This window comes from Hetaerina americana, unplaced genomic scaffold (assembly GCF_022747635.1).
Source record: "Hetaerina americana unplaced genomic scaffold, ioHetAmer1.1.p SCAF_12, whole genome shotgun sequence".
Taxonomy (NCBI): domain Eukaryota; kingdom Metazoa; phylum Arthropoda; class Insecta; order Odonata; family Calopterygidae; genus Hetaerina; species Hetaerina americana.
Genome location: NW_027286292.1, coordinates 27,475,497 through 27,495,496, shown reverse-complemented (window position 1 = coordinate 27,495,496; position 20,000 = coordinate 27,475,497). Strand labels below are relative to the sequence as shown.

Here is a 20,000-nt window from a genome sequence, read left to right as displayed (position 1 = left end):
AAATTCCTGCATAAATGGCTGTCAACAAAGCACAGTTTTTATCTTATAATTTAAAAGCCAACCAGCAACATCACATGTGATAACAAAACTCACTTCAATGTGCATAAGTTGGTATGTATGTATAATTTGACCACCACACACAATTTACTGAAAGACCAGAAAAATAACAACAGAAAGTGGATAAATATTACAAAGATATGTAATAGGAATGGTCAACCTCATCTAAGAGAGGAATATCCATAATATATTTTAGCATTAGAACACCAGTGAGAGATCATATGGGGACATGCCAAAATTTTATTGGAATAACACATGTCAGTTGTTGAAATGTAAGAATGCAATTTATCTATTATGTTGCATCTAAAATTTCCTAAAATTAAGTTTCTTCAATTAGAGGAAAGCTATCAGAATGATTAAAAAGTAAATGAGCAATAGGCATGAATGCTTATTTTCCTGACATTAGCAAACCTTACATGCAATTGAAACCCATAGGTATAAGATTTATATATCATATGACACTTTAAAAATGGCCTATGGGTATTTGATTTTATTAAAGTAAAATTACAGTGTACATCTGTACACCATGCACAGATTTCTTCCTTCAACAATGCCATAAAAGGGGGCGAACATCATACATGAGTTTATGTCCCTCAGTTATCTTGCCAATTCTTGGGAGGCATTTAGGAGATAAGCTATTATTTTGAACCTCTACTCGTGTCTCCTAGCCAAGAGCATTGTATTAGATATGGGGGAGCATGCGTCCCACATAACTTAGCTTTCTAGCAGCGCTCCTCTTTTAGTTATGTTAACGCACATTCTCAACAGTGTCTTTCAAGATCCAATAGTTTACGCCTTGTTTCTGTGATATCTCGCAAGATGTACTGAGTCCTAAACAATGTTTACGCACTGCACTACCAAAATATTGTTAATATCTATATGAACTGATGCACAAAGTTTGACTTAAACAGTTCCAACAGTTGGGTGGCCAGCAAAACCATTTATGAAATTCTCCAGCATTCCTGAATATACTATCCTTGATACAATTACTCTACTGCAACCATTCCATGAATACGTCACCAACCATTTTTTCAATGTCACTGGCATTTATACTCAATTCCATTTAATTACTGGACATCCAAAAGGAGGTATTAAATATAAAAGTCTTCTAAATCCTTTATCAACAGGAGTTTAATAAAGCAATGAACTTGATTTGTGACTAAAAATGCAGTGGCACAGTGTTTTCCACCTTAGTCATTGAAAGTAATGCAGTCCATGAGTAATAAGTTTTTTCTAAATCCCATATCAACAGAAGTTAAATGAAACAATAAACTTTATTTGTGATGACTCAAAATGTAGTGGCACATGGTGAAGTCATAGTCATTGAAAATAATTGAACTCATGCAGTCACTATGAAGCAAGATGGTTTGAATGGATGCAGCAAAGAAAAGACCTTTTTTTCAATAGTTTACTTCTCCATCTCAATGCCTATCGGTTAACTGCCTTCTAAATGCACATCTTAACTCAGTACTTGCATCAAAGCAGAAAAAGCTTAGTTACTTGTTAGAGCTGATGGAAAATTCAGATAAAACCTTTTTATTTCATAAGTCATCAAACATCAAGTCAATGCAAAAGGTGCCCAATCACATCCATGAGAAGCAAGAAAACCTGAATTGGAATAATCATAGCTGATAAGATAAATCTTACTGAAAGTATCCTAAGGTAAAAAGTGATGCTTAAAGAATAAGTACAATCAGGGTTGATATTTGTGGGCAAGAAATAGGATAGATGAATGAGAACCTTGATCAGTATTGCCAATGCTTAAGAACCCTTAGCCATAAAAGACACAATAGTGACTGATATGTTATGCTAAATTAAATATTCTTACCACCATATGAGAAGTATAAATTAAATGTTTCAGGATGAGAACTTTTTAGCTATATTTATGGCAAATTTCGCATAAGCAAATCATTGGTGCTAATATTATTTGTCATAATCCTGATAAAGTTTAAACCTCTTAAAAAAAAATATATTTTCAGGTGTTTCCCCCAGGGCTTCAAATTTACGCACATTCTTTTACTGAAAAGCTCAAAAATGTAAAATTCAGGAACCACAGTAAAACATTAACAGTATTTTTATTTTCCTAGAATAATTTATACCACCTATTTTCATGGAAAAAAAGAGATGCTTATAGAAAAGCACCATCGCTCTATACAGATTGATACATCCAAATAACAACTGCTGGTATTTACTCTACAGTTTCAGGCTTCACTTTATGGAAGTAATTAGCATCATATTAAAATATTTTTTGTTTCTCCAAACTTTATTTTAAGGTAAAATCAAGAATGTGGAAAAGTACAACATCTTATATATAGATTCTCCTGGTGCTGCTAAAGCTGAATTAATACTGTTTTATGAGATTCCACGGTGAGTAAACAAAGTGAAACAATTTAACAGGAGAATTATTTTACATAACTTGACAGAAGAAGAGGTTAAGAATTTGAGATGAAAGAAGTGGAGGAAATGAGTTCAACGAAAAGTCTCTTGGAATACCTTTATATGTTCCCTTTCTTTACATGCTGACCCCATAAGAAAATGTTTTGAAGAGCATGCTCAAGTGTAATGTTTCTTTGTGTAGTATTGTGTATTATTGTAGCCTGACATAAACACACGTCAGTCAAACGTAATTACAAAGGGTTATTATAGTAGAAAAAATAAATGAACCTGAACCAGGAATCTATCATAAAATGGAAACCACAGGCAAAGATAATATTTTTAACAACTGAATTAACTAGGTCAGAAAATAATATTAAAATGATAGTTATTTTTAATTGAAAAATTTAATAAAGAAACATGGTACCAACAACTAAATATTATTATTGTCTAGCTTAATAATATTTATTGACCATACCAAGCCATTTTCCATCTAAAACCAGATTTCTTATCTAAATACAGGCAAAAGCTAATATGAAATATATTTCAAAACATTTTATTGAATCTCTTGAAAAAAATTTAGTCCCAGAAATTTCCTGATTTTTCCCTGTCTTAGCTACTTCCCTGAATTTTCTCAGATATCCCAATCGCTGACAGCCATTTTTTACTCACTGTATGAACTAGGGTAAAAACAATACCTGAATGTTTATGAAGATGGATGACAAATACAAAAAAACTGGTTCAATTTAATTCATTAAATGACTCCTATAATCAATACAATGACACTACAGTAAATTTGGATTTTTTATTGGAATTTTTTCTATTTAACAATGAGTGGTTTAAAAATCACATATTCGCACCATGAATGTAATTTCAAGAGGATTGATTAATTATTTTGCTCCTTCATTGGTAATAAGTTAGATTTTAATATGAGACAAGTATTTTTAATGAAGTACTGCAGAAAAGAGAGAAAAGTAAAAATGTTCATAATATAGACTACATTAATAATGAAATGTTGAAAAGAGAAAAATGTGGAATTTTAGTTCAAACATAATGACTAGCGGCAAATCAAGAAGGTTTTTGTATGAGAAACATGCTAGGCCTGGATGTTAGTAAGGTTGAATATATACCAGCAAATATTATTTACTTTGAGCCATAGGACTTAGCATAAGCCATATGTATATACCAGATTAACCTATACACACACACAGGACAACATCACTTTCTATCTCCCACAGCGGTTTTCGTATGTTCAAAGGTCACTGCCTACGGATATCAACAACTTCCCCTTCCAGCATTCAAGTGTTGTCATTACATGCAAGCCTATCAGGAAGTTCTTCACTTCTTGCAGATAATGAGGGCAGTTGTCTGGGACACATTTCAACATGATTTGATTATTTGGAGCAAAAATTCTTGAACAGAACCAAAAGTCTGGTGTTAGGTCTTGTGAAGTATTACATTTCTTTGTTTTCATATTTTAAAGAAGTATCTTAACAATAGGCTACTTAAAAAAAGTCATGTCATTTTAACTCGAGTCAAAGTTATAAGCTCTGGTAATAAAAAAAACTTGATTTACAATTTCATACACTAACAATACAATCAATTTACCTAAGTAACCAACTATCAATACTGTTTCTTATTAGGGTAAAACTTGACCCATTTCCACTTATTCAACAAACAAGGTATACACCACATGGTCAATGCAAATTATTTAGATTGACTGATATAATCTGTATTTCACTGCATTTCAAAACCAGTTTTTGACATTTGGTAATTAGTTATGGAAAGCAATTGTTTTCATAATCTGAATCAGACGTATCACTAAAGAGATTACAGAATAATGAAGTACAATAACTACAAAACACTTCAGAATGTAGGCACTTTCAATGATTGGTACAACATACAAACAACACTTGGGCAAAACCAGGCTTACTCAATCACACTTTTATAACACACCTGCTTTACAATCCAGCATATGATATATTATTCAACGCATTACGATTTACCTTCCCAGTAAAATATTGTTGTTAGAAGCTAAATTGACTAAAATGTGTAAATTTCGATAGCTGTGCAATGGAATCAAATCAGTAAAATAACTTGACAAGGAATAACTAAAACAACTTTTACAAATGAATCAAAATTTAAAATATTCCTACCGAAAGTTTCCGGGTATTCATACTAGTTTATTATGAAAAAATGGAAAAGTTCTGGAAAGGTGTCCTCAATAGAGAACTACCAACTACTTCCAATCAACTCAAACACTTTTTCAAGTACTCATTAACCTACTAGACACTTTCAGGAGATTTTTATATTTTGAGCTGTAATCACATCAGCCACTGATTTAACAATTTTTCATTAATAACTTTTCCTGATTTTTTCCAATGAACATGCTATCCTCTGTCCTGATTTTTCCCATGTCTTTGGGAACTGATTAAATATTTTTATGCGTGGATCATTCCTTATTGCTTCAAATGCCACTGGTATCACAGAAGTCAGCCCGAAACTATAGTTTCGGTTTTTCCCAGGGCCTGAATGCACAATGATATATGCTAATACATATTGATAAAAAATTTAGATGTTCATTGTCAATTCATAATTCCTATATCATATTCCTAATTTGCATATCAAATTTGCAATGTAAAAAAACTTGTATTTTTGCCATTTTTTTCCCTGAAATTATGAAGAAGCTGTGCAATTCTTAATTCTCTAAACTTAATTGACCACTCTGGCAATACACAATTTAGTCATTGATTTTACCAAAGTAGTGACATATCAAGTCCGGTAACTATATATAAATATGTCAATTTATTAACTGCGCAAGGAGACAAAAAGTCAACTCCAAGACATATCAGCTTCAAGGATGATTTAAAAATTCATTGAAACATAGTGGCACTACCCAAATACATAACAATCTATATGCACATATTCAGGTAACTTTGAACAAAATTCACCTGCTACCACAGGTCCCCATCCCTTTCTTTAGAAGGCACCTCAATAACACGAGGTTTTTCAATAATACGAGCAGATCTGCTTCCCTTCTCCACTATACCTATTATCCAAGCTTGGTAGCCTTCTTTCTTCTCAATATCCTTGCAATATGCTGCAGCTTGTTCTCTTGGAAGGCAAATAAGTAGACCACCTAGTGCATGAAACATTTTATTAGTAAATACTTGACAAGTTAAAATGAAATTTATAAATATTAATAAAATAATTATGAATAACATCACCATCTTTGGGATATGAATGGCAAAACGTGCCAACAAAAGCCATTAAACCGTAGATCACCTAGTATATGGCTTTATTTTTCAAATGGACAAGATCTGAATACATTCAGTGCCTCTAGATTTTAAATAACATCTATCACAACATTAGGGCATTGAATTTGCCAATATATCATGCTATGCCCCCAGTGACATAGCCCTAAATGGAGAATTATAATATCAGATCTGGGGAAACTATTACTTAACTACTGACAGGCATGTCTGATAGTTCCCTCCTTAACCATCTTATGCACAGCACAGTCATCATTTAGCTTTTATCTTTCTATACAACAACCCTAGATGCAAACAAAATTGGCAGAAAGACCACATTTAATGATTAGTTATTTAACTGTTTAAAATGTAACCCGACTATACAGTTAAAACAATGCTCACACAGTTATTGGCATCTTGTGCATAGGCACTGCACTACTTCAGCACCTAACATATTATTAATATCAGAGTAAATCCCCACTAATTCAAACACCTACTTCATTCAGACAGAGTGTAGTGCGGGTGGTTTCTCACGAGGTCATAAGATGGAATGTTAACATACAGACTGTAAACAGTTGCAAATAATTTTTAGCCATTAAAAAGCTTCAAATTCAAAAGACTACATTTTGTATTTCCACATAAAATGTGTGTTGATGACCTAAGAATCAACGCATAGTCATTATTATCAGCTGACGATGATGCTACGTGATGAATCATAGATCATTTACAAATATATTTTATGTGGAAATACGAAGAGTATTCTTTTGCATTATGGATCATTTCCACAAAGTAAACCTGGAAACTAAAGCTGCCTCACTGAAATTCAGTTAACATCAAAAGCAGATATATTCATTGCAGATGTAAGAGACATTTTAAAATACCTGAAAGATGAAAATTTTATGCTTCCGTTAGCGCTTTTTCATCAGATTATGTCTCATCAATCAATCAGGATATCCATTTTGAAGATAGATTTTGGACGGTACCTAATAAATATTTCTATATATTGTGGGACCTTCCTATTTTTTCTCACTTCTTTCCATCTTCTGCCTGCCTTCACTATGCCCTAAAATCCACCTTCTACACCCCTCTACCACACTTTCCCAACATTCTCCCTTTTTTCATGGCTTCCTATGTATCACTGTCTTTCAATTTTTCCTTAATTCACTTTCTCTGTCATTTTTTTGATTTTACCCAATAACTTTCTCTCTTTCCCCAACCTATTTAAAACCTCAACCTTTGGTCTTCTTCTCTATTTAACTAATTTTCTCCATTCTCCACCATACCCAAATCAAAAGCCTCTAATCTAGGTTATGATCATCCTCTGGCCTTAAAAATCAAGTCTCACATTTATATCTTTATTTATCTTTCCTCCACACCTTTACCAATCACTAAGTCTCTCCTAGCAAATGTTTCTTTCCCTATCACAATTCTCCTCTGCATGTCCCATTTACAATTTCAATATTCCTCTAAAATACATGGTCTGTTCAAAATGTTCCCAAACTTTATTTATTACAAAAAAATACTTTACTAAGAAAATTATTGGTCAGGGTCCCATTCAAAGTAGTCTCCTCCCCAACGTATACACTTATCCCAACAGTGTTTCCTCTTTTTGAAACAGCCCTGGAATGCTGCTTCTGGAATACTCTCACAAACCTCTATTGAATATTTCTCAACCTCTGGAATGGTGGCAAATATTTTCCCTTTGAGCGGAGTTTTTAGTTTGGGGAACAGGAAAGTCACATGAGGTCAGGTCTGGTGAATAGGGTGGGTGGGGCAGCACAGTAGTTTTGTTTTTGGCTAAAAGCTCACAAGTACTGAGAGATGAATAAGCAAGTATTTTGACCTGTTTCTCTCTCTTAGGCTTTTCCTAACCCCAAGGTAGTACTCTGTATTGACTGTCTGGCCTTTAGGTAAGTATTCCTGATGCACAATCCCCTTTGGATTGAAAAAAACAGTCAACATCACCTTGACATTTGAGCAAGCTTGTCGAGCTTTTTTGGGATGGAGATATGCTTCACCAATCCATTGTGAAGACTGCACTTTTGTTTCAATATGATCACCATAGACCCAAGACTCATCACCTGTGATGATTCTGGTCAAGAAGCTTGGTTTCTTCCTCTTCAGCTTGATGAAATAGTTCCTGACAGACTTCAACTTGTTTCTGATTACCTGTCATCAGCCAAGACACGGATTTGGCGGCAACTCATTGCATCCTCAGTTTTTCAGTCAGGGTTCCATAGCATGAACAAGTGCAGATGCCAGACTCTTCTGTAAGTTCCTTAACAGACAATTCTTCATTTGCACGAATGAGATTGTTCACTTTGTTGATGTCAGGGTCATCAGTTGATGTTGATAGTCTTCTGGAATGCTCATAACCTTCCACTGGTTGCCACTCTTTTTTGAACTAGGTAAACCACTTATAATGCACGATATGTTTCATAGCATCCTCACCATAAACCTCATCAACTCAAAAGTTTCCATGAAGGATTTGCACAGTTTCAGAGAAATATCACAGAATAACACTGCTCCTTCAAAGAGCTTATTTCTGCAAATCCAATTTTTTGCCACACTTCACAAATACCCGTTTACACAAACAGCCACATCTAATCAACAAAACAAGGTAACAAGTGGTTCAAGGCAGTTATTCAGGAAGTTTACGCAGACACAACACCAGCAAGCAGATTAAAAAATAAGTAACTGTAGGTGTACAATAAAAAAGTTTGAGAACTTTTTGAACAGACATCTACCTCTTTCTACTTCCTGGAGTACCTAAACCTGTGATGATATATAGACCTGAAATAAGCTAGCTAGTCTGTGTCATGGCTGCAAGATGGCACCAGATCGTGCATTTATTGCACAGACCACATACGCAGTCAATCATAGAAAAACTTGAACGATCATAAATATAAATATTCCTCCTAACGATAGGTTGGCTCTACTTTTTTCTTAGTCTGGTGGTATCTTATGTAGTGGTGTCACAAATATCTATGGAATTTCTTGATTAACTTGGCTCATATCGGAGTAAAAAATTGTGGATCAGTGAAATCTAAGTTACACCTCAAATTGCTGACATAGTTATATAATTGCACTGTGTTATGATCATTATTACTATTGATAATCCACTGGTAAAGGTAGGGTTTGGATGGCCACAGCCTAGACAACAGTTCAACGATGCATTTACTTGCCTCTTCAACCAAAATAACCTAACATCTGACACTAAAATAAGCCCCTCTTCAATAACACTTCCTTCATTTCGTTCAACATCCAACACCTTTAATTCCCTTTCCTGGCTGATCTAACTTTCTCCCATCTTTCACAGTTGTCAATTTTCATAGAGAGCTCAAAAGAGATGGACAAAATCTTAATGAGGGTAAAAAGAAACTTAACACTTCCTTTTTTTCTTTTTACGGTCATAATGAAGGAATTCCACAAAGTTAAACCTGAAAATGTTTTTTTTTACAAAATCGTTGTCACACACCGCAAAATGGTTTTATTGAACCTGTCTTCTCTTTAGAATTATTAAAGCTCATATTTTAGCCTGTAGCAAGCGAATAAAAATCAGCCACTTCAATTTCCTGTTCAATGACTACCACAAAGCAATGCATTTATCGATGCTATTACAGCGATGTCATTGCATCACAGCAGCCCAACTGGCATCCAAACATCCAAAAATGACATCGGCAAATTTAACAGAATAGCTTCTTATGATATTTCATGTAGCCAATACCATAATGGCATCCTTAAGCAAATAGCATCGGGCAGCTTCATTAGGGAATAACCCCCCAGGAGTTAGCTGTGTAATTTAAACATTGGAAGAACACTTGCAGGAGACTATTTATTTTTCATAAAATGTTGAAATTATGAGGAATGAAAATTAATTCTGACCCAAACATGATGAAGAGAGAAAAATGCATTGGTTGAAGATAACTTACTTAGTGGCAAAATTACTATGACATGCCACTGTAACAGTAAAACAATTGGTATGAAGAACATAAAAAAACCCATAAACATAATAATCAACCCAAGGGTCAGTTTGGTAGGTCATCGTAGAGTTTACCCATTGCTAAGACTGACAGCGTGTGAAATTCACACATTAGGGTACGAGGGCCAGGTCCTGTCCCTGTGCAGGTTATGGTTTTCCAAGAAGATCTGGTTCCTGAAAAATCACATAGCTTGGGTGGAGTTGATGAGCTGGAGAGGCTTGCCTGGGAATCAAACCCGGGCCCTCTGGTCAGTAATCCAACAATACCCCTGGACTACCATGACCCACATGAGGAACACATATATAGTAAGAGATTACATCCTCATTACACTCCCTGAAGTACCATATTAAAAAATAAATATCAAATAAGGAACAATTTAACAGATACAGTACTAAAACTAGCTTAAAGAAGTTTCAAGGCATCTTACCTGATGTCTCCACACAGTGCCCTTGCAGTAACTGAAACATATTGCCACACGCTTTTGCAACAGCTGTCATCTTTGCTATTACAGGCAAATTATGTATGACAAAAGATACTTCATTCTTTTGATGTTTAGCTAAATTCATAGCATGCCCTAATAAACCAAAACCTGTTACATCTGTGGCGCCATGAGCATTGAACTTGTGCATTAAACGGGCAGCTGAAAAATAAATGAAGAAAGTCAAAGAGTTATTGCCATAAAATTTGGCCAGTTGTAAATGATAAGTATCCTATTATTCTCACCCATTCGGTTTGGTCGTTCCATGGAGTCCATTGCTCTGTGATAAGCTTTTTTAACGTCATCCTCAGTCACAACGAGCTTTACTCTACTCCATCTCTCCGGATGCTCTAGCCACTGATGGGCACATATTGCAACTTGTGTTCCAAGTGGCTTTGTCAAAACGAGAACATCACCAACTACAGCATTATCTGGCCTAAAAGGTAACACAAAGTAACATGAAGAGAAATCCACACCATGCAAATATTTACGATGCAAACTAAATGGCATAAAATATTAATATTTTAACAAGAGACATTTTTATCAGTCTTATCCAACCTATGTACCAAAGAGACACTTCAGAGGTACTAGGCTGCGATTGGTATCTACGATTTGTCTAGAACACAATAAAAATTCAAGTTTACAATAATTTAACCATATGTAATTTTAGTGAAAGTAAATAATTGATTATAACCAAAACAGTTCACCAAATACATAGTACATACTAGGTTGTTTAAAAAAATAAAATTACAAAGTTGGTTCTCAATGAGCAGAAGAACATGGCGCTAAGGAAAGCTTTTGCAATTGACAAGTTTACAAGGTTTTACTGCTAACACAACCACTGGTATTGCTCAAGACAGCGGAAACCATAGGTGGTATGTCAATTATTACAATGAGGGTACCGTTTCTTTTCTTTACCGCAATTCAGGATATAAGCAATACCACTAAGCAAATTAATTTTTCCTGCCAGGCATTTTACAGCTCCCACATTGCTTGAGGGCAGATTATACATTCTCTCCTTAATAGCTTTGCAACCTTGATTGCCTAATCCCCCTCTTACCTCCTATTTATGGACAAATTGACTTAATCTTTTCATTATGATAAAGGCATTTGATTTACACAACAGTTTATTCCCCTCTCCGCTTGTTTCTGCCGAAGTACTAACCTCTTTCTGTATGATTTATTTCCTCACCCCACTGGTCAAATTAATTTTTTTAAATTAATTTGACAAACTATAAATTGCTTTATCTATGAAATACAGGGTGCAGCGCTTAAATCCGGACAAATTTCAATTTGAATGTCCCACCATATCGGAGTTCCACTGGAGGTCACAATTGGCATTCTTGAAAGCTATAGGCATCTAGTTCACAGTCATAACCTCAAAATGGCCAAGATGTTACGTAAAAGTGCGGAGTACAACCGAAAAGCCGCTATTATAGAAAGTGTTCGCACTTGGCATCATATTTTGAAATAGTTCAATTCTTCACGTACCCCAGATCAACTGTTTATGATATTGTGGCTAAGTATAATGCTTCGGAGAAGTCTGGGTGAAGGTTCCGCTAACCCAGCAAGGAACTCTCCTTTGATGGAACGCCTGCTTGTCCGGTTTTAAGCGTGGCACCCTGTATATACCAGTATCCTGATATTTCCTTCCTAGAGCTATCCAATCCCCTCCCCTATAGGGCTATTTTCAAAATATCTTTTTTAAAATGATACCTTAAGGTGTTGCCAATAATAATATTCTCACATATTGGCTGTGTGTCACAAACACTAACTTTACTTGAAACACTAGGCATTCTTGCAAATAATTCAAAGTGAGAGAACAAGTGAATTGCTTGTAAAATTGTTAAAATAAAAGTGATTTTCTAACCAAAAATCAAGATCAAGCACCCAAGCTCTACTAACCACATCAAATACCATTTGCATTAAACTAGTAAACATACAACATTACCACAGTTCTCCAGTCATAAAACTGTAGTCGTCTAGTTTTAACTAATTTTAGGCCATTTTATGGCTAACACACACGAGATAGCAGAGCACAAAAATTCCCACGGAAAGTTCCACTGTATTTAACATTGCACACTAAAAACTTACATTATTATTTCATCAAGTTGACAAACCGCAGTAGCAACTCCACCTACCATACACCATGGATTTATTACAGTTTGGCCTCCTGTAACATTTGATCCAGCCTCCAATGCAGCATCCTAAACATGAAACAATAAATGAAAAGTAACAGCTACATTGGCATTGGACTCTGGAAGTAACCACACACACACACACACACACTATACCTTAAACCCACGCATCATCAGTGGCATCACAATGTCCCGCTCCTTGTCAGCCATCTTGGTTGATACTCCAAGGATCATTAATAGGTTATCACAATCAGTCACCCCCATGGCATAGAGATCACTTAGCACATTGGAGCATGCAATTTTACCTAAAAATTCCTCAAAAGTTACAATCACATCCAAGGCATAATGCATTTCACCACCCCACAGAGGTTAGGTTTAAGAAATGTCAACAATGCTGAATATGAATTCAGAAATATAAACAGATTTCCATATCATATTCAAACTATTATTATGAAAATAATGTTTGGATCAGAGGAACTAGTTTTCACAATACAGATAAAAATGACAAATTGTACTGCCCACCTAATTTATTTCAAACAATCCATCTCAATGTCTAGGCATCATCAGGTACAACCTTTTAAGAAAAGAAAAATAAAAAAATGAGAATTTCACTTGATGTTTAATTGTACAAATCAGGTTTAAAAACATAGTATCATCATTATGATGACACTAGGTAATGAAACCCAGATCATAAAATTAAACTTTACGTGGAATTCACAAAGTTATTTTTCTTTTTACAATGAATAAGTTCCACAAGGTGAAGCCTGAAATTATTAATTTTATTATTAACTTTTACATAAATATTATACCTGATGATGACACCCAGGAATTAAAACCCAATGTATGAGATAAAATAAATGGGCAGTACAACTTGGGGCTTTTATCTATTAAAGGTGCTGTTCCAACATGTCTTTCCAAACAAAATTGAGCTTAGTTTCAGTTGCAATGAAAAAACAATAGAAACACATTGTGGTTGTTTCAACAGTAAAGGATTAAATGATGGACTCATAATTTAACTCTCTACTGCAGTATATAGCACTAGCACAGGATGGTGATTTGAAATTTCAATGCCTGAATTGGAGATAACATTTAATGAGGAGTTTTTATTTTATCAAAATGCATACAAATTTCATAAAAGCTTTAAAAATGTGAGTTCACAAGTTCTACATTATGTTTTTAAAGAATATAATAACAAACAAAGAATTTCATAATTTTTTTAACCTGAAGTATTAGGTATTTTCAGATGGGAATGACATATTAATGTTATGTTAGCATGCCATTCCCAACTGATCCCATCAAATTAAAATTCCCCATTCAAATGTTAAAATTCCCATCAAAACCTCTTCCTGTTCCTAATTCAGTACTTCACACAAAGTAAAAATGGTTTAAAAATTCTTGGTTCTGTTACAGATCATAATATTCTCTAAATAAAATAATCTGCATTACCATAAATCGGGGGAAGAGGAGAAAAAGGGTACTTAAGCTCGACAAGGAGACATTGATGTGTTTTTAAACGTCCCACTGGAACTTTTGACAACCTTATCTCCCAGCAACGCTCAACAGATGCTCAGTTATAAGTAACTTCATACGAAACATATCAAAATATTTAGCACCTCATCACCAGAATGATTGTTTCTTTTACAAGCCTTCTTAAGATAACTGATGGTGTCATTGTTAAAGGAGAAGCATCAGGCTATCATACACCTGAATCCCCATGGTAAAAAACAACTGATTCCTCAGAAACCTCTTCCTGTTCCCGAAAAAGATACAGAGAATGATAATCCAGCTTCAAGAAGAATGAAGAACAATGATATTTCACCAAGTAAATTAACTAACTATCTTTGGGTTCCACTTTATTGGGCTAAAGGTGGGTCCTAATCATTTTAAATTTTCTCTATCCCTGGTACAAATAATTTTTTTCTTTTATACTGAAGATTTTAGAAACTGTAATGGAACCAAGATTTGAATACAGATTGTGTTCAAAAAAGAACATACAGTTAATATAGCAACTTTATTTCAATAGGAACACCTTTTTCATATTTATTCCCTTCAAAGTACTCTTCATGGATAGCCACGCACCACACCCAACTTTTGAATGCTCTTATCAGAAGTCCTAGGTACATGTTTTCTGTCATCTATTAGATCAAACCAGCACTATTTCAAAGTTGATTTCAACTTAGGAATATGAAAAGGACAGAGCCAAATTTGGGGAATAGGATGGGGAAGGACCACCATTACCCTGTTTTTGGTCAAAATTTCTCTCACAAAGAGAAAGTTATGAGCCAGCACATTGTCTTGGTACAGCATCTAACTCTGGCTCTCAGGCCTACATCACCGTGTCCTACATTAAATTACTCGTTGACTCTTAACTTTTTGGGATGAATTCATAATGAATTATCCCTTGCCGATTAAAAAAATCTAACATTACTGTCACTCCCAACTGACACATGCTAGCTTCCTTTGGATAGGGGTCTGGCCCCTTCCACAGAGAAGACTCCACTTTGGTCTCAACATTGTACTCATAAGTCCAAGTTTCCTCTTCTGTGATGATGGTGCTTAGAAAATTTGGATCAGCACTCGCATGAGAAAGTATTTCTTGCTGATTTCTATATTTGTTTTCCTGTTCTTCGGCAAACATGCACAAATTTGATGTGACGTGGAGCATGCCAAGTTATTCTATAAAAATGGAGTGACATCCCACATTGACTTCATCCTCTTCCATTAGCTCCGTGGCTGTTAACAGACAATTTGCCTGAATCAAATCATGCACAGTTAATGTGAATGTGTTCTGTTAAATTGAAAGGTGGTCCATGTTGAGGACCTACACCAGTAAAAGTTCTCCCAGTTTTAAATTAATGGTACCAGTCAAAACACAATGACCATCTTCTAGATTCAATCCTGAGGGCTTGTTGAAGCAATTAGAATTTGTGTGGGGGATCGAGATGGTGCGGGGGCTAACGTACTGGCTTCCCACCATGAGGGCGCGGGTTCAAATCCCGGCGGTGTTGAATATTTTTCAGAGGTATCTCGATCCCTACTTGAGGTGCTTTGTGGAGGGCACTTTGTGAGTACGCCGTCCGTCGGATGGGACGTTAAACTGCGGACCCCTTGGCGCCTTTCGTAAAGAGTAGGCTAATGCCGATGCCGGGTTTCTCTCCACCCTTCATCCTTTCCTATCCATCCCCTATGGCGCAAATGACCTTAGCTGTCGGTCGCCTCCCCTCAAAACTACTACTACTAGAATTTGTGGCACATTTCCTGAGCTTGAAAAAAAAATTGAATGAAAATATGACATTCATCGTTCATCCAAGTTTTTTTGTTTCTGCTGATCAAAATTTTACCAGTGGCCATTGCAGACTCTGACCATTACTGCTGGTGTGTGGGAGTAGCTCAACACAGAACAACTCGCCTTATGTGGAGGCAGTCCAAAAGGATTCCGCTTAATGGTGCTACTTCATAAATTTCATTCCATGAAGTGATATGTGCATAGTGCACTCAGTCCCGCCTTTTTATGAAAATGCCTAGTAAACACTACAGAAGGGTAAATGACATGTTAAGTTTGAGGTACAAACATCGAAAGGATTTTTGGGTATATTCCTTATCAGTAGCTATAACACAATGCCTGGCATGAGGATGTTTTGTGAACCACTCCCAAACACTCATTACATGGCATATCTTGTGTTAGGCACTGAAATTGGTTTGAAGGCATCATAAAATTGATGCATTTTAAGAAGTTTCTGAATGACAATGATGGACTGTGGAAATTTCATTCTCTTTAGAGTGATTCATTAAATAAAGTCAAAGAATTTGCAGATTAGGAAACAATATAATTAAGACCAGGGATCAGCAACCCATGTTTCCAGAGCTAATAGTGGCTATTTTAGTAATAATCTGCAACTCCAGATGTACAATGATGCCAAATGAAGGTATTGACTAGAGTAACACAATTTGTTGAAATTCTACTTTGTCATGAAATGCTTTTTCTGTATGTTTCTACAATATTTAGGCCATGGATGGATGACAACAACGCCGCATCATTCATTTTTACAAGTATGATATCCAATCATTAGTCATTTGTAGTTGCCCTTGTCGGTGCATAAAAGGATGACAATACTTTGGATCCCATTATAAATTTTACTGTCAGAACATTATTAAACCCCAAACAATTCAGAATTCATTGGATTGAATATTGGATGAATAGCTTAATTTTGATTCCACAAAAAACTATCATGTTTTCAAAATCCTCTTAAAGTAATGTTTTTAAATTAATTCAAAATGTCTGTTACAATCTGTGATTTAAAAATATGAAAATAGAAAAATCAAAGATGACAATAAAAGAGTTTAAAGATGAATGACTGAAGCTCTGTAAAATGAGGCAACTCTTTTTAATGAAGTAAAAATTAACTTTAGAATAGTAATATTTATGTTTATATTTGCTACATCAAAATTTATCGACACCTTTCAATAAATTCTTGTATATAAAAAGAAGCCAATTTCTATTGCTGAAAACCTCATAGCCAAAATCTGTTCTTGCTTTACTCTCATGTATCATGGTTGCAACTTAAAATCTCCACGTAGGAAAGGAATGTATTCAACAGTTAACCACTACAATAAAATTTGAACAAGCCATTATAATGTACAACAGCCAAATTTGAAATGAGGCACTGTTATAACAGACTTTCAAGGAATAAGGGATTGGAGAATTGATAACATGTGGAAGGTTACAGCTCAAAATTACCATCATTTAAGTATTTCAATACTTTTATTTTCTACCCCAAAACAGGAAAAACAAGAAGGAAGGAGCTGAAAAAAATGCATGACTGTAATTCCTTCTCTCAGGCACACACTTAACTAAAATGCCCAAACAGAAGGGATCTCAACTTTGACACATTGGTAAACGCAACCATTCCACTTTATCCTTACCTTCCTCAATGTACGCAGCACATTCCTAAAATAATGTCAGTGTACCACACACTGTATTACAAGGTTTGCGTAAAAAGTATCGGTAACATTTTTCCTGGCAAGTGTGTGAAGTGTTGAATTCAGTGTTCGTTAAGTGTGGGCATGATTGCAGATCTTATTGGCATTGATAAGATGACGGTGCATACCATTTTCACTGAAAATTTGGTGATGCGAAAGATCTTTGCTAAACTCGTCCCGAAGGTCTTGACGGATGAAAAAGAGCAGAATTGAGCGCCTGCTTATGAAGACCGGCAATGGCATCATGATGATTCCCCTAAACCCTTACAATCCTGACTTGGTACCTGCACACTTTTTCTTATTCCGAAAAGTAAAAATCTCCCTTCAAGGACACCTACATGAGACAATAAGTGCCGTCAAAGAAGCTTGCACGCGTACCACTACGGATCTTCCAGCATCTGCCTACCAGGTAACCTTAACAGTTGTAGAGAAGCCACTGGCTAGAGTGCGTCAGCCCTCAAGGGATGAACATTAAAGAGTTTTGAGGCATTGTAGGAATATCTGAAATACATCTATTTTCCAGAAACTTTTCCAAATACTTTTTATACAATAATTTATTCCATGTATTGTAAACCATGTACACCAAAATGAAATTATCACATTTTTGAGCATCTCAACAAACCAATTCTCTTCCTTAGCAACTTTCATCACCACAGTTTTTTTCATTTAACTCTTTTCGCCCAAATTCTTTTGATGGATACTAAGCTGATAAATGCTTTAGGTATATGATAAACAATTGAATACCTATTGAACCATTTTTACACTTGAGCGTAAAGAGGAATGATTACACCGATTTTATCTCAGAGGAACCTGTTGCGAAAACAATGAATTTTAGAAATTTTAAGTTCATAATGAATAAAAAGCCCCTGAGCTGCAATGTGAGGACTTCAATTGAAATTCTCCAGAGATGGAAAATATGAATGCCATAGAACACAAAATGAAAAATTGTAACAACTCTTTCCAAATCTTGGAAGATGAAGTATTTCCAAAAAGCCTTACAAAGTATTAAGGTAAATTAAGTTTTCCAACAGGCAATACTAGACATTTTTGGGTAATATCTTCCACATACATATTTATGAAACTGCAGTCCCTAATTCCAAAACAGTACACATCAGGTATTCCACATTTCCTTATGCAGTTAGGAGAGCTTTACTATTTGTTCAAACTTTTTTAAAAATCCTGGCCTAACAAAAATAATACAACCTGTTAAGATGACAAACAACACAAAAGAAAGCACACATGGGTAGGATATTGGATTTTCAGCATCAGAGCCCTGCTTTTCCTCCACAAAATATGCCATAAAATTGCAATATGTGATAATAAATTCTTAATACAATACACAAACATGAAGATTTTTTTGCATCTAAGCCTTGCATATAATGCATAAAAATAAATAAGCATGCATTAAAATAAGGGAGGACACTTCAACCTTTATGAGAGGATAGAAGATGATAGGATGGAAGACGGGATTGTGAAAGAAATGGTAATTCTAGCAATTACAGAAATAATTCAGTAGTAGTATTTAGGGCAGGCGACAGACAGCTGAGGTCATTTGCTCCATAGGGGATGGATAGGAAAGGATGAAAGGTGGATAGAAACCCAGCATTAGCCTACTCTTTGACGAAAGGTGCCAAGGGGTGCACAGCTTAACGTCCTATCCGATGGACAGTGTACTCACTCAAAGTGTTCCCAAATATAATTATATGTGTGTGTGTGTGTGTGTGTGTATGTATGTGTATATATATATATATATATATATATATATATATATATATATATATATATATATATATATATATATATACATATACATACACATATATATACATATACATATATACACATATACATATATATACATATATATACATATACATATATATACATATATATACATATACATATAATTACATATATATACATATACATACTAGCTGAATACCCGGCTTTGCACGGGTTAGGGAGAAACAATAATATAAATATACTACATAAATAAAAACAACAAATTATAAAGTACAATAACACACTACTTCATACAAATTTAAGAATCTTTTTTATTTAACACCTGTTAATAAACTACATTTTTTGTTTCATATCCGGGAGAAAGAATATATAAATTTTTAGGCGAACCTACTCTGGAGCAAGCAACATAAAGTTGCCCGTGGCTAAAACATGGCGATCTTAGATCAACACCACAAAACTTTAAAGACTGTCCCTGTGATTTATTAATGGTAATTGAAAAAGCTACCCGGACTGGAAACTGTAATCTTTTAAAGTTGAAGGGAAGATCAGTTGGGATTAGAGGTATTCGTGGAATAAAAATTATTTCACCTTTTCCTTTTCCAGTTAAAATGACTGCCTGGATTATATTTTTCATTAATTTTGTCACACACAATCGTGTCCCATTGCAGAGTTTTGGTGGATCTAAATTTCGCAATAAAATGATTGGAGATCCTACTTTAAGTATAAGGCGATGTTGTGGCAATCCAGCTGGATCAAGTGAATTTAGGAATTCCGTTGGATAATTGACGGCTTCGTCAGCATCCACTACGGTATCAACCGATTTATATTCAATCACGTCTCCTGGCAGCATGGCTAGTATCTCCTTGTTAATTTCATTATCATCATCGTTCTTAGGAGCAAGAATGGCTCTTTCTCGCAACCATTCTAAATTTTTATAATTTTGATTAACGTTATGATAGACTGCTTGTATCATATCGCGGACAGTTTTCACCGATAC

General features: G+C 35.0%; 1 protein-coding gene across 1 annotated transcript in view; it reads right to left on the bottom strand.

The window, feature by feature from the left end:
- Positions 1–20,000, bottom strand: part of LOC139685742 (inactive selenide, water dikinase-like protein) — a 57,816-nt gene that overhangs the window by 1,342 nt on the left and 36,474 nt on the right. Inside the window, exons 3-7 of the mRNA XM_071582806.1 lie at positions 12,437–12,585; positions 12,237–12,349; positions 10,388–10,578; positions 10,092–10,304; positions 1–5,569 (exon numbers count right to left, since the gene is read on the bottom strand). The exon at positions 1–5,569 is cut by the window's left edge and continues 1,342 nt beyond it. Coding sequence (XP_071438907.1) covers positions 5,385–5,569; positions 10,092–10,304; positions 10,388–10,578; positions 12,237–12,349; positions 12,437–12,585 — 851 coding nt within the window. The 3' untranslated portion in view covers positions 1–5,384. The remainder of the gene's footprint in view (positions 5,570–10,091; positions 10,305–10,387; positions 10,579–12,236; positions 12,350–12,436; positions 12,586–20,000) is intronic.